We start from the raw sequence: 13,754 nt of genomic DNA, 5'->3' as shown, positions 1-13,754 counted from the left end.
CCTCCGGTCCTGCAGGCACACTCTTCCTCGTGCCTGTCTGCTGCTGCCTCGGCCCCTGCCAGGGCTGAGCGCCTCAGCTCTTTACCTCCATATGTTTCATCCTTTAACCAGTTCCATCATCTGTCTGCTGTAGACCCTCTTAGAGCAGTAGAGGTAGGGAATCAAGGAAATAAAGACTAAGAACTAATACTCTGTTTCAGACCTAGTGTAGCTGCTTCTTGGGGTCATCTTCCTATTAACATTTGTAGCATTTGATTGAAATGACAAAAATTCAGGCTTACTAACTGAGATTCTTCTGTAATGATAGGATAAACTATAAGCACACCAGTACAGCCAGCTCAGAAATGTTAACTAAGCAAGTCTCTTTAAGAGGTCTTCACATGTGAATTTCAAATCTTCTGGACTCCAAGGCAGGCTTAGACCCTCTCTGAAGAAGCTGCCAAGTGAAGCATGTCTGGTGAATTTCACAGTCACTGGCAGGGCTGTAAGTTTGGCAGTCACTATCTTGGGGGTGTTTGCATTGCTTCACTCCATTCAATCTTTCGGTCTCTCTCCCTTTTTTAACTTTCACACACACAGCTCTCTATACCAGAATTTCCCACAAAAAAGACAAACTGCAAAGCTGGCAAAGAGGGCTTATATTTGCTTTACCAATTACTGCTGCCTGGGAAGGACCTGAAGGCAGCATCCTCCTTTGTGATGGGCGATGCCTTTGATGGGACCTTGACTTTCTTAGACATTCCTGTTTTGGAGATTTTGATTTGCTGTTCCTGTGAAACCACTTTCCCTACCCCTCTTTTCTTTTTCATAGCTTGAGACAGCAGCCACAAGGGTCCCCGCTGCCATCCCTGCCCCATGGCTGAAGGAGCACGTGTGTTTTCTTTTGAAGCTCATGCTGCAGCAGTGTAGCACCCAGTATGAGCTGGGGAGGCTATTAGAGCTGTTTGTTGGAATAGAACATCTCTTCTCTGATGGTAAGACAGACCTTACATTTAAGTTGCTGCTAGGAAGTTAGCATAATCTTGAACATAGTTTAGAGGAGCATTCAGGAAATTAAAATGCATGTGATATAAAACATTACAGGTCAGAACGTGATGTGAAGAAGAGGTGACAGGAAACTTCAACCAAGGTTAAAGCATTTAAAACAGCACAACAGGGTAGAACGCAACTAATACAACTATCTGCTAATTCTAAGCAAATAGCCAAGTTTCCCCTGGCTGACGTCTCTACTGCCCTGTCACTGTTACTCTTTTCTTTGACAAGTGACCTTAACATGTCATCATTGCTCAAGGTCACAAACTTGTTTCAGGAATGCCTTAACTCATTTTGAAGGTTTTAAGAGACATTGTGCTGATTTTTTGCAGGTTCCTCTAGACATTGGCAGTCTCTAAGCTTATTGCTGATTGAATGAAACTAGTGTTCCCTTATTTTCTTTTCTACTTTTTGAGAATTTCAAGTTTTTGTTGAGTGGTAATGTTACTGTTTTACACTAGATTGCTAGTATTTTTCACTCCCAGGGTTATTTTATCACATTTAAACTCACAGATGTTCAGCTGGGAGCTCACATTTGCACAGACCAGTGACAGAATACCTGAGCTTCATGCCAGTCTTGCAGGCTGTGCAAGCTTGAAGGACAGAGGGGGTGTTTCCAACATGTATTACATATGAGCTACTTGTCCGTCACTGTGCAGGCCAAACCGTGGGTGCTTTGAGGGTATTGTCACTGGTCTGTATAGTAACTTTAATTTCCTGTTTTCTTGCCCAAGGGCCCTATCTTAAAAGATTACAAAGACTGTCTGCATCGTTAACCATTACTATAATGTCTTATTCACATAATTACATTGTTTTTATATAATATTTCTATGTGTATACCATGTATGTGTTTTGAGAAAAATACGTTTTTTTTTAACTTAGATTTTATATTATGCCAGCATGCCCATGCTGGTGGTTAAAACACAAGGCGTCTCTGTCCCTGGAATTAGCTACATCCGAGCACAGCCCAGCAGGCAGCAGGGGGAGCAGGCCCTGTGGAGCGGTGTGCATGCCGCTCCTTTATCACCGGGCAGACGGAGGCTCTGTGTGACTCTGTCTGAGAGTAGGCACAAACCGAACCACATACATTATTGGCAGAGAATTCCTAGTGTTACTCAGGATAAGAATTTCTAGGGCAGATAAATATTGTACCATTTCACTTACATGTGGAATCTAAAGAGTGAACGAACAAGCAGAACAAAACAGAAACAGACTCACGGGCACCAAGAACAGACTGGTAGTTGCCGGAGGGAGGAGGGTGAGGGGATGGGCCAGGTGAGAAGAGAATTGAGAGGCACACACTCCCAGTTACAAAGCAAATGAGCCATAGGAGGCACTGGACAGCCTGGGGAGTGTAGTCAGTAAAAGTGTAATACCTTTGTGTGGTGGCAGATAGTTACTGGATGCATCGTGGTTATTATTTTGTAATGTTCAGAGATGTCAGGGGCTTCCCTGGTGACTCACTGCCAACGCAGGAGACATGCGTTCGCTCCCTGATCCAGGAAGACCCCACATGCTGCAGAGCAGCTCAGCCCATGCACCGCGACTGTTGAGCCTGTGCTCCAGAGCCCGCGTGTCACAGTTTCTGAAGCCCGCACACCCTAAAGCATCCACTCATGTAAGAGAGAAGCCACCTCAGGGGAAGCCTGCACCCCGCAACCAAGGAAGACCCTGCTTTGCCACAACTAGAGAAGAGCCCATGTGGCAGCAGAGAGACGGTGTAGCCAAAAATAACTTTAACTAAATAAATTTTAAAATTTAAGTAATAAAAGCTCAAAAAAATATCGAATCACTATGTTGTACACCTGAAACTGATGTAATATTGTAAGTCAGTTATAGTTGGATTAAAATTTCCTGGGGACATCAGGGAGTGCCTAGCTGGGTCTCCTTGGGTTGCGTTAGAGAGACGTCCGGGAGAGCACGCAGCGCTCCGTTCTGAATGCAGGGGAGCCACATTAGAGTTCTGGCTGTTGACTAGCTGTCCTGCAGGTTCTCTATGTTGATCCACATGATACTTGGCGTAAATGAATGAGTGAACAATCATGAAAAGAAATTTAAGGTAAGAAAATCTGGAAAAAGATGGAGCTAACCTCAACGGCCAAACCTTCCCAAGGTTAACTGAGTTGCTACTACATAGGAGGCCAGCTTCCGCCTGGTATATAGAGCCAGATTCATAGATGGAATCCACATGCTAATCTCTAATAGCTCCTACTGTATGGGAGCTGCCTTTGGCTTGCTCTGCCAGCCAAGCAGAATAGAAGAAGAGGCGGTTGTTTTCCCTTTAAACACATTACTAGGTTAAAATACACATTCTCACCTCATATTTAGTTGCTCTTGAAATGGCCATATCAGTATTTTGCTTCTATTTTTTAATATTTCATTTTATTTTAATGCTTATATCTGCTTCTGTTTGGCACAGGTCCAGATGTGAAGAAGCTGTGTGTCCTAAGTCAGATTTTGAAGGATACCTCCATAGCCATTAATCGTGCAATTATTACTAGCTACAGCCTTGAGAATTTTCAGCATGAATGTAGGTCAGTTTTGGAAAAACTGGAGACAGACGGACACTTTGCTTTGGCCAGGAGGGTAGCAGAACTAGCTGAGCTACCTGTGGACGACTTGGTAATTGAAGAGGTATCATTAAGTCTTTGAAGTTATTTAAAAACTGAGCTTTTTGAACCAGCATTATTTGGAGAATTCAGTGAGATATGTGACTTACCAGGGATGATACTTTTTCACTCTTGACACACAGATTACTTTCAGAAATGGATGAGCGTGCAATGCCCATTTTTGAGGAATGTTTGCTTTAAAATAAAGTTAGCTTACAGGACATGCTTCAACTATATTGAATAGAATTAAATATAGCATGGCTTCCTCTTGAACTTCATTCAATTAGATAAATTTAGAATTGTTTTTCATACTTTTAACATTACAGATAAAATTTCCAGGATCATCTGTAGCCAAGTCCCATGTTCTCTAGTTTGATTTGGATTCTTACAAGTATGGTTTACTTAGGGAGCATTAACATTTGTGATACTTCTTTATCTAGGAAAAGCTAAGAATTGCTTTGCTCAATTTCACAGATTACACAGGAAATGCAGACCTTAAAGCACATTGACCAGTGGTCCCTGAAACAAGCACGAATTGACTTCTGGAAAAAATGTCATGAGAATTTTAAGAAAAATTCCATTTCCAGCAGAGCAGCAGCTTCTTTTTTCTCAGCCCAGGCCCTGTGGGCAGGCGAGCGCCCCGCTGCAGGGGGCCCCAGCAGCACCGAGGAGCGCCACCTGCTGCTCTCGCTGGCAGGGCACTGGCTCGCCCGGGAGGACCCGGTGCCTCTGGAGGAGCTGGAGGACCTGGAGAAGCAGATCTGGCTCTGTCGTGTCGCCCAGCACACCCTCGGGGGGAGCCAGGAGGAAGGAGAGCCCAGAGGGCCTCAGCAGCTCTCAGCTGGAGGCGAACTTTCCTTTGATGGCTTAGCCAGTGAGTTTTCATTCTCTAACTTGGCTGTTCTGAACACATCAAAATACTTAGAACTTGATGGCCTTCCGTCCAGAGACATTTGTGACAATAAACTGAACTGGAAGGAGCAGGCGTCCCTAAACTGTTTGATCGGGCGCCTGCTGGATGACGGCCGTGTGCACGAAGCAAGCCGAGCGTGCCGGTATTTTCGTTTCTATAACCAAGATGTCACCTTGGTGTTGCACTGCCGAGCGCTGGCTTCGGGGGAGGCTGGTGTGGACGACCTGCACCCAGAGATCCTCGCGCTCTTACGAAGTGCTGAGCTTCCTGAGGAGGAAGAGCAGGCTGGCATCCCCCTGAGGAGAGTCCAGAGCAGTAAGTGAAGGTCACGCTGCTGACTCCTGTGAGGTGCCGTTTGGCATTCTCTCCAGGTAGAAAGAGTCTTTTGACATACCAGTTACACTAACTTAAGGGTAATCCATAAACTGGGTAATTAACTAGTCAATGAAGTAGAAACACCTGTACTTTAACTAGCTATGTAGCAAGATTAGAGGGAATCTATCTGACTTAAAATTAATTCACTGAAATTTACTCTGTGTAAATAATCATGTTTCCAATTGTACATGATCACATTTAGAATTATGGTTGATTTTTTACATTAAGCTTAAATTCTGTGATCTTGCTAAACTCACTTATCCTAAGAGTTTTCTTGTAGATTCCTTGGGATTTTCTATGGAGACAGTCATATCAGCAAATAGAGGTGGTTCTGTTTCCTTCTTTCCAGTCTCTTTACCTTATTAATTCTTCTTGACTTATTATACTAGCAAGGACTTCCATCACATCCTTGCCTTGTTACTGGTCTTAGGGAGGAGGCATTTAGCCTTTCATCATTAAGTATCAGATCAACTCTAGGATTTTTGACGTTACCTTTGTCATGTTGAGGAAGTTCTATTCCTAATTTGCTGAGAGTTTTTATCATGAATCATTGTTGAATTTTGTCTCTTTTTTCCTTCATCCATTGGTATGGTTGTGGTTTCTTCTTCTCTAGACTAGTAGTACAGTGCATGTGTGTGTGTGTGATAAGTCACTTTAGTTGTGTCCGACTCTTTGCAGCCCTAGGGACTGTAGCCCACCAGGCTCTTCTGTCCATGGGGATTCTTCAGGCAGGAATACTGGGGTGGGTGCCGTGTCCTCCTCCAGGGGATCTTCCTGACCCAGGGATTGAAACCATGTCTGCTGCATTGGCAGACAGATTCTTTCATCACTGGCACCACCTGGGAAACCCCAGTAATACAGTAGATTACATTACTTGATTTTTTAAAATACTGAACCAGCTTTTTGTATTTCTAGGAAAAACCTCACTTGGTTATAGTACATTATTATTTTTGATATATTACTGGAATCAACTTACTTTGTTGAGAATGTTTACATTTATATGCATGAAGAATATTGATCTGTACTCTTCTTTTTTATACTCTCTTTGGTTTTTGCATCAGAGTAATTCCAGTTTCGTGAGTCAGAAAGTTTCCCTCCTCTTCTGTTTTCTGGAAAATGTTGTATGGAATTGGTGTTATTTCTTCAAATGTTCAATAGAATTTAGCAGTAAAACCATCTAAACCTGGAGATTTTTGTTTTGGAAGATTTTAAACTACAAATTTAATTTATTTCGTAGTTATATCACTAGTCAGGTTATTGTTGTTGTTTTTCTTAATCTTGGGTGGGTTTTGGTAGTTTGTATTTTTTGAGGAAACCTCCTTTTCTTGCCTTTGGGTTATTTTAACAGTTTTTAGTCTTCCATTTTAATTTGGGATTTTGACTATATGGCTTTGCATAGTTTTTTTTTTAATTGGTTGCTTTAAGGCTTGCATTAAACACTTGTCACTTTTCACAGTCTACTGAAAACCATGTTTTCTCACCTCAGCTGAAGGGTAGAAACCTTGTGGGTCCTCTCCCTTTATGTCCAAGTTGCCTTATTATGTAACGCCTACATACATTGAACATTTCATCAAACAGTGCTAAATTTTTTGTTTTCAACTGAAAAATATGTTTTAACAAACTTGAGAGTAGTTTATTATCAGTGTATTTACTCAGATATTTAGTCTTTTTTTAACCTTTTGGCCATGCCGTGTGGCGTATGGGAGCTTAGTTTCCTGACCAAGGTGAGCTCGCGCCCTTCTGCGTTGGAAGCACAGAGTCTTAACTGCTGGACTGCCCGAGAAGCTCAGATACTTGCAGTTTCTGTTGCTCCTCCTCCATTCCTGATGTTCCAAGTTTCCTTCTAGTCCCTTTTCCATCTGTTTGAGGACTTCCTTTGGTGACTTGTTAGAGTTGTCTGTTAGAAGCAGATTGTTTCAGTTTTTTTACTGCATCAGTTTTTTGTTTATCTGAGAATGTCTCTATTACACCTTCAATTCCTGAAGGCTGATTTTTTGCTGATATAGATGATATAGAACATTTATTCCTTTCTTTCCACACTTAAAAATGTTCCGCCACTTCCTTTTGACCCGCATGGTATTTGATGAATAATCTGCAGTCATTTGAATTGTTGTTCCCCTGTAGATAATGCATTTTTCTCTTGTTGCTCTCAAGATTTTTTTTTTTTTTCCTGTCTTTTCAGCAGTTTGATTTTTGGCCAGGGGGTGGTGTGGGTTATGCTGTTTGAGCTTCCTTAAGCATGTGGGTTTATCCAATTTAGGTAGTTTTCAGACATCATTTTTTAAAAATATTTTTTCGGCACCATATGCATACTGCTCTCCTCCTGGGACTCCAGTGACATGAATCTTAGAATGTTTGTGATTGTCTCAAAAGTCCCCGAGGCTTTGTTCAACTTTTTCAATTCTTCTTTCTCTGTTCATCTATCTTCATTTACACTGACTCTGGCATTTCTATTCTGTTAGTTTTCATTTCTGTGATTTTTAAATTTCAGTTCTAAAATTTCCTTTTTATTCCTTATACCTTTTGTTTCTTTGCTAAGACTTTGTTTTTCTGTTCATCTTGTGAGCATTTGTAACTGCTTGTTGGAACATTTGTAGTAGCTGTTTTAAAGTCTCTTTCACGTAATTTCAACAGTTACGTCGTTTTAGTGCTGAGTTTCAGCATTTCTTTTCTTACATGAGTTGAGCTTGTCCTGTATTTTTGTATGCTGAATAATTTTGCATTGTATCTTGGACATTTTGAGTAGTATGTTATGAGATGTTGGGTCTTGTTTAAATCCTATGAAGAATGTTGATACATGTTTAGCAGACAGTTGACCTGGTTAGGTTCAGACTACAAGTGCCAACCCACTGTCTGTGGGCTGTGGTTCCAACATCCACTTTCAGCTTCTCTGTGGTGCTATTCAGGCCCATCCTGTGCCCAGAGTAAGGCCTGGGTGGTGGTCTGTCTGTTGATTCATTCCTCAGAGTCTTTGATTGTTGGTCAGGACCAGATCCATAATGCAGAGCCCAGGAATGGATGAGCCCTAATGTTTATGAACAGCTTCATTGTGTTGAACGAATCTCTCTCCCGGGCACTTTCTGGTTGCCTGAGGCTTCCCTTTTGTGTCTTCTGGCCAAAGCTGGAGTTACCAGTTACCCCATTCTGTCATACACTTTCCTGACTGCCTGCATCTTGGGCCAGCTGACAGGATAACGCAAAAAGGAGCAGGGATTCACTCTGCCTGCTTAGGACCAGAGCACCTCTGTTTTGAAAAGAAGGTCCCTCTCTGAATTTTGGCTCTTGCCAGCTGCCGCTGCAGCCTGGCCCACCACAGCTAAGGGATTGCTTAAGAGCAGAGACCAGAGATAATGGCTCCTGGGAGTTCCCTTTCCACTCCTTGAGCCTGTTCTAGAGGATGTCTCCTGAAGTGCTCTTTCTCTCTGTGAGTCGCAGTGATGGGTTCTGGGTTTCAGGCAGCACTGCATTCAGTCTGGAGGTTACTAGCAGGGAGACAATGGCAGTGCAGGTTATCTTCAACCCACCTGCTACTGTTTATTTTTCAGAGTCTTCATAGAGCGCTCCGTGCCCTGGGTCTAGGTTTTATGTTGAGTTCAGTGGGGGAGACCTAGAAATGGAAACCCTAATGAAGGATTTTAAGCAGGGGAATAACATGGTCTGAGTTGCTTTTTTTTGTGTGTGTGTTTAAAGTGTATTTTTTAAAAAGTAATATCTTAAATGCAAAAGTATTATATTCTTAATGTAACAAATCACACAATACAGAAATGCATAAAGTAGAAAAGTAAAAGTTACTCACCTGTTCAACAACACCCCCACCAGCTTCCCCAGAATAGCGTCTTGTACTTGCCTGGTGTGCGTTGTTTTCTGTCCGTGGGCTTGCACGCGCGCGTGGACATGTGTGCTGTCAGTACACAGGGATGAGCCTCGTTCTTCTAGCGGCTGCAGAGTCCTACATGCATGTGTGTGGTTTTTTTTAACAATGATTCACCGATCCACACTTAAAATTTTTCAGTTTTATTTTTGCTATTAGGAACAGTGTCATGTAAATATTCTTCCCTACTTTTTTCCCCTAATAGGAAACCCTTTATCAAATTGAAGTTTTATTGTAGGCTAAGAGCTTTTTTTTTTTTTTTTTTTAAAAGAGAAACCAGGAATGGCTTTTACTTTTACCATGCCTTTAAGATATCTCTCCAGATGATCCTTGATTTTTGTGATCTGTATTTTATGATGCAAAGGACACCAGGTTTGGGAGGCTGAGCCGGGGGAGCAGGGAAGGGGCAGCAGGAGACAGGAACAGCCTCTTAGATGCAGAGGGTGAAGGCTGGACCTCAGGCGGTGACTACAGAGATGTTCTGAGATACAGTCAGGTGGACCTGTGACTGACTTGATATAAGGGGAAATTGGGAGGGAATGTGTGCAGGGGAGAGTTTGGCAAGTGTCTTTGATGGTCTCTAGTGTGTTAGGTGGCTTAGAGTCGTTTTCAGCCTATGAGACCTTCAAAGTATCCTGGGCTGGGATTTCCTGGAAGAAGGCAATGACAGAAGTGTAAGTGGGGTGTGAGCCCTGTTAGAAGCAGCCCCAGACCCAGGGCAGTGAAGGAAGCTGTGACCAGAGAGGCAGAGTCACAGGGGCCGAGGAGCGGCCTTGAAGGCCCCCCGCAGACCTGTGTTTGCTTCCAGTGTCCAGTCTGGACGGTCAGTCGTTTGTGATGCCGCCCCTCATGGATGAAGTGGTGACGAACCTGGAAACTCTGACAAGCAGGTGCCTCCACGGGAAGAACTACTGCCGGCAGGTCCTCTGCCTCTACGAGCTCGCCAAGGTGCACGCCAGCGGGGCCTCCACGGGGAGCTGCTTTGGGGGCGGGCCGGGGTGGGGGGTTGGGACGTTGCCCAGTCAGCCCGTCAGTGATGACCGTTACCTGGGAGGAGAGCTCTTGTCGGTGTGCTGGCCCCTGTAAATCCACCCCCCTGAACCATAGAGGGGAGCTCGCCACGTGGAGCAGAGCCCAAAATTTCAAATTTTAAATTAAACTTGAATGTAAAGACAGGAGCCAAAGCAGCCAGCAATTGTTTTGGCTTTGGGCGGATTGAGGGAGAAAAAGATTTGATTCTAAATGCAGTGGAAGAGTGCGAGAGAAAGCTAGCCGAGCGCTGAAAGCCCTACCTTGGACGAAGCGCAGAGACGTCTTTGGAAATTAAGGGTTTCCTGCTGCCATGGGAACAATAAAGAAGGGCTCTGCCTTTTATTTAGATTTCATGACATTTGAAAAGCTCACTGTTGGGTGAGAGAGGGTAAGTCCCCTGATGATTTCTGAAGACAAACCTTTCTCTTGCTTGGATTCAGCTCATTGGCAAAGTGATAGAAGGGACTCGAAAAACGGGTTTGCTTCTCGTAAGCTTCCTGCTCAGGGTGAGGGATCTTGAAGCTCAGAAAACGATGGTGTCTGTCCACGTCAGATTTCGGGAAGGGTGGTGTTCTTCTGGCTTTCGCCTGGCTCCTAATGACAGCGTGGATTGGCTCTGCCTTCCTCTCAGGAGTTGGGCTGTTCCTACGCAGATGTCGCTGCCCAGGATGGTGAGGCCCTGCTCCGGGCTGTCTTGGCCTCTCAGCGGCCTGATCGATGCAAGCGAGCTCAAGCCGTCATCAGCACCCAGGGCCTCAGGCCAGACACAGTGGCTGAGCTTGTGGCTGAAGAGGTGACCCGGGAGCTGCTGACGCCGTCGGAGGGAACAGGTGCCCTGCTGTCAGGCCTCCCTGGCCTTTCAGACCACACTCTCCAGCTCCCCGCATTAAGAATTCGATTTATGTTCATGTACATCTTGTATGCTGTCCTTGCAAGGTGCCAGGTTGCACTTGAAAGAGAACACACTGCATTTATTTCTTCTTTTAAAACTATTTATTTACTTGTTTATTTTTGGCCGTGTTGGGTCTTCATTGCTGCGTGCAGGCCTTTTCTAGTTGCGGAGCACGAGGTCTCCGCTCTAGCTGGGGAGCACGGGCTTCTCTTGGTGGTGGCTTTTCTCCTGTTGCGATGCGCGGGCTTCAGGGCTGCTGCACGTGGGCTCCGCAGGGGGCGCACGTGGGCTCCTGCTGGGATGCACACGCTGGCTCAGTTGCCCCTGGCGCGCGGGGTCTGCCAGGACCAGGGATCAGACTGGTGTCCGCTGCTGTGCAGGGTGGCTTCTCACCCACTGGGCGCCAGGGAGGCCCTGCGTTAACTCTCCTACTGTTGCTTCTGGTTTATTGCTTTAGGGTTATATTTAGAGTGACAGTGCCTCTCCCTGAGCTGATGACCCTGGTGTCCTGTGCGAGGGCATCTCACCTGCGGCACTGGAGGACAGCTGCCCGGGGAGCTCCCTCGGTGTGACCTCCTGGGCCCAGGCCTGCACAGTGGCCTCCTGCCCTGGGGCTCCTGTCCTCCTCTGGTCTCTCTCACGGTAAAACTAGCACCTTTCTCCACATCTTTCTATACAGGACACAAGCAGGTGTTTACCCCAGCAGAGGAAAGCCAGACATTTCTTCAGCTGACCGCTTTGTGTCAAGACCGCACCTTGGTGGGCATGAAGTTGTTGGAGAAGATTTCCTCTGTTCCCCACGGGGAGCTGTCTTGCAGTAAGTTGTCAGCCATCTTCTTAACATGTTTTGGGCCAGAGCAGGTCACTGAGAAGTCTTCTGTTTGGATCCTGTTCCTCCTCTGGATCCCTCCTCCTCCACGATTGTTTATAAGTTCTTAGTAGAAAGCCATAAGTTCATTGAAGAAAAATTAGAAAATATATATGGAAATGCAGCCCGAAATTTAAAATCACACCAAAAAGTAACCTTTTCTCATTTGGTATATTTAGCTTATTTTATTCTTACATTACCCTGCAAAATGGCTATTATTGTCCCCATTTTAGAAGAAGGAAACTGAAGCTTTAAATAAGTTGATTTATAACTTATTATGTGACATAGCTGGCATTTGAACACTGTCTGTGTGATCTCAAAGCCTGCTCACTTTCACAGTGGTGGTGTGCTCCTTCAGTAGGGTAAGTCCCTCCCATCTGTTTCCGTGCAAGTCCATAGGTTGTCATTTTTTTAAATGGCATTGTACTGTGGATACTACTTATAATTATGAATACGCTGTCATTAATATCTTTCCATGACACTGACGGTTCTACGTAATCTTTAACGGTTACACAGTGTTTCTCTTACATGTAATTTTAAAAGGTGTACCCCATTACAGGACCTGCAGATTGCTTATAGTAGCTTCTGGTACTTTAAACCCTGTGACAGACATGCTCACAGGCAGTCTGTGTGCACATCCATGATTACTTCTATAAGAAAAATTCCTGATTCAGGAGTATGCCCGTTTTTAAAGCTTTCAGTTCAGTCGCTTAGTTGTGTCCGACTCTTTGTGAACCCACGGACTGCAACACGCCAGGCCTCCCTGTCCATCACCAACTCCCGGAGTTTACTCAAACTCATGCCCATCGAGTCAGTGATGCCATCCAGCCATCTCATCCTCTGTCGTCCCCTTCTCCTGTTGCCCTCAATCTTACCCAGCATCAGGGTCTTTTCCAATGAGTCAACTCTTTGCCTGAGGTAGCCAAAGTATTGGAGTTTCAGCTTCAACATCAGTCCTTCCAATGAACATTCAGGACTGATTTCCTTTAGGATTGACTGGTTGGATCTCCTTGCAGTCCAAGGGACTCTCAAGAGTCTTCTCCAACACCACAGTTCAAAAGCATCAATTCTTCGGCGCTCAGCTTTCTTTATAGTCTAACTCTCAGATCCATACATGACCACTGGAAAAACCGTAGCCTTGACTAGATGGACCTTTGTTGGCAAAGTAATGTCTATACACATACATATACATATACATATATATATGTAAAATATATATATTGCCAAATTTACTTCAGAAAAGAAAAATGCACTGCTCCCTCATAAGCAGTGTGTGAGGATATCATTTCCTGGGACGCATTGAAAGGGAAAGTGGTAGTCACTCAGTCACATTCGACAGTTGACCACCCCATGGACTGTGGTCCACCAGGCTCCTCTGTCCACAGGGTTCTCCAGGCAAGAACACTGGAGTGGGTTGCCACTCCTTCTCCAGGGGATCTTCCCAATCCGGGAATGGAACCTGTCTCTCCTGTATCTTGGGCAGATTCTTTACGTTTGAGCCACCAGAGAATGTTTATACTCTGCAAATCTGATAGATGCAAAAAAAGGCATCTTACTGATGTTTAGTGAGCAAGTGAGATTTTAAGAGGTAAAACAGTTTTATTTTTAAAATAACCTTCTGGGAATTCCCTGGCGGACCAGTGAATTTGCTTTCCCTGCTGTAGGCACAGGTTCAGTCAAGGAATGAAGATCCTACAAGCCGTACGGCATACCCAAAAAACAAGTACAAATTCTGCATCTCCTGCTTCTCTGCTGAGAATATCTGCTGAGCACTGACTGTGTGCCAGTTACTCTAAAAACCAGGACTGTGGTGGGCAAGTCAGACAGCAGTCCTGGAGCTCACAGACCAGGGGCGTCGAGAAGGGTTTGGAGAGGAAATGCGCGCGCCAGGGCCTGGAGGACTGGAGTGAGCAGGTCTGGGGAGGCCCCGGGTACACGGGGCCCGTGCACATCGGCAGCGTGTGCGCCAAGGCTGGGAACCCCTCTTCTGGCTTCCAGCACCACAGACCCTTTTCTCTTTCCCTTTTAATGGTGTTCATAGTGGTTGTGTGTAGTAGTTTTAAATTTGTGTCATCAAATTAAAAGCCCATAGAAGGACCGAGCATCAGCTAGCACTTGATTAGGCCCTGATGCTCCACTGAGCTGCAGAGAATGCCCTCAGA

The 13,754-nt window shown here is 44.8% G+C and overlaps 1 protein-coding gene across 5 annotated transcripts in view; it reads left to right on the top strand.

Annotated features, from left to right (window-relative positions):
* Positions 1-13,754, top strand: part of SPG11 (SPG11 vesicle trafficking associated, spatacsin) — a 73,069-nt gene that overhangs the window by 53,354 nt on the left and 5,961 nt on the right. For all 5 annotated transcript variants that reach the window (XM_043472791.1, XM_043472788.1, XM_043472790.1 and 2 more), the window contains exons 28-33: positions 812-974; positions 3,452-3,666; positions 4,116-4,869; positions 9,609-9,748; positions 10,464-10,662; positions 11,404-11,541. In XM_043472791.1, the coding sequence (XP_043328726.1) occupies positions 812-974; positions 3,452-3,666; positions 4,116-4,869; positions 9,609-9,748; positions 10,464-10,662; positions 11,404-11,541 (1,609 nt within the window). The remainder of the gene's footprint in view (positions 1-811; positions 975-3,451; positions 3,667-4,115; positions 4,870-9,608; positions 9,749-10,463; positions 10,663-11,403; positions 11,542-13,754) is intronic.

The sequence above is a fragment of the Cervus canadensis genome, chromosome 6 (genome assembly GCF_019320065.1).
Source record: "Cervus canadensis isolate Bull #8, Minnesota chromosome 6, ASM1932006v1, whole genome shotgun sequence".
Taxonomy (NCBI): Eukaryota; Metazoa; Chordata; class Mammalia; order Artiodactyla; family Cervidae; genus Cervus; species Cervus canadensis.
The sequence above is the reverse complement of the archived record's forward strand: the minus strand, read 5'-3'. Positions and strand labels throughout refer to the sequence as shown.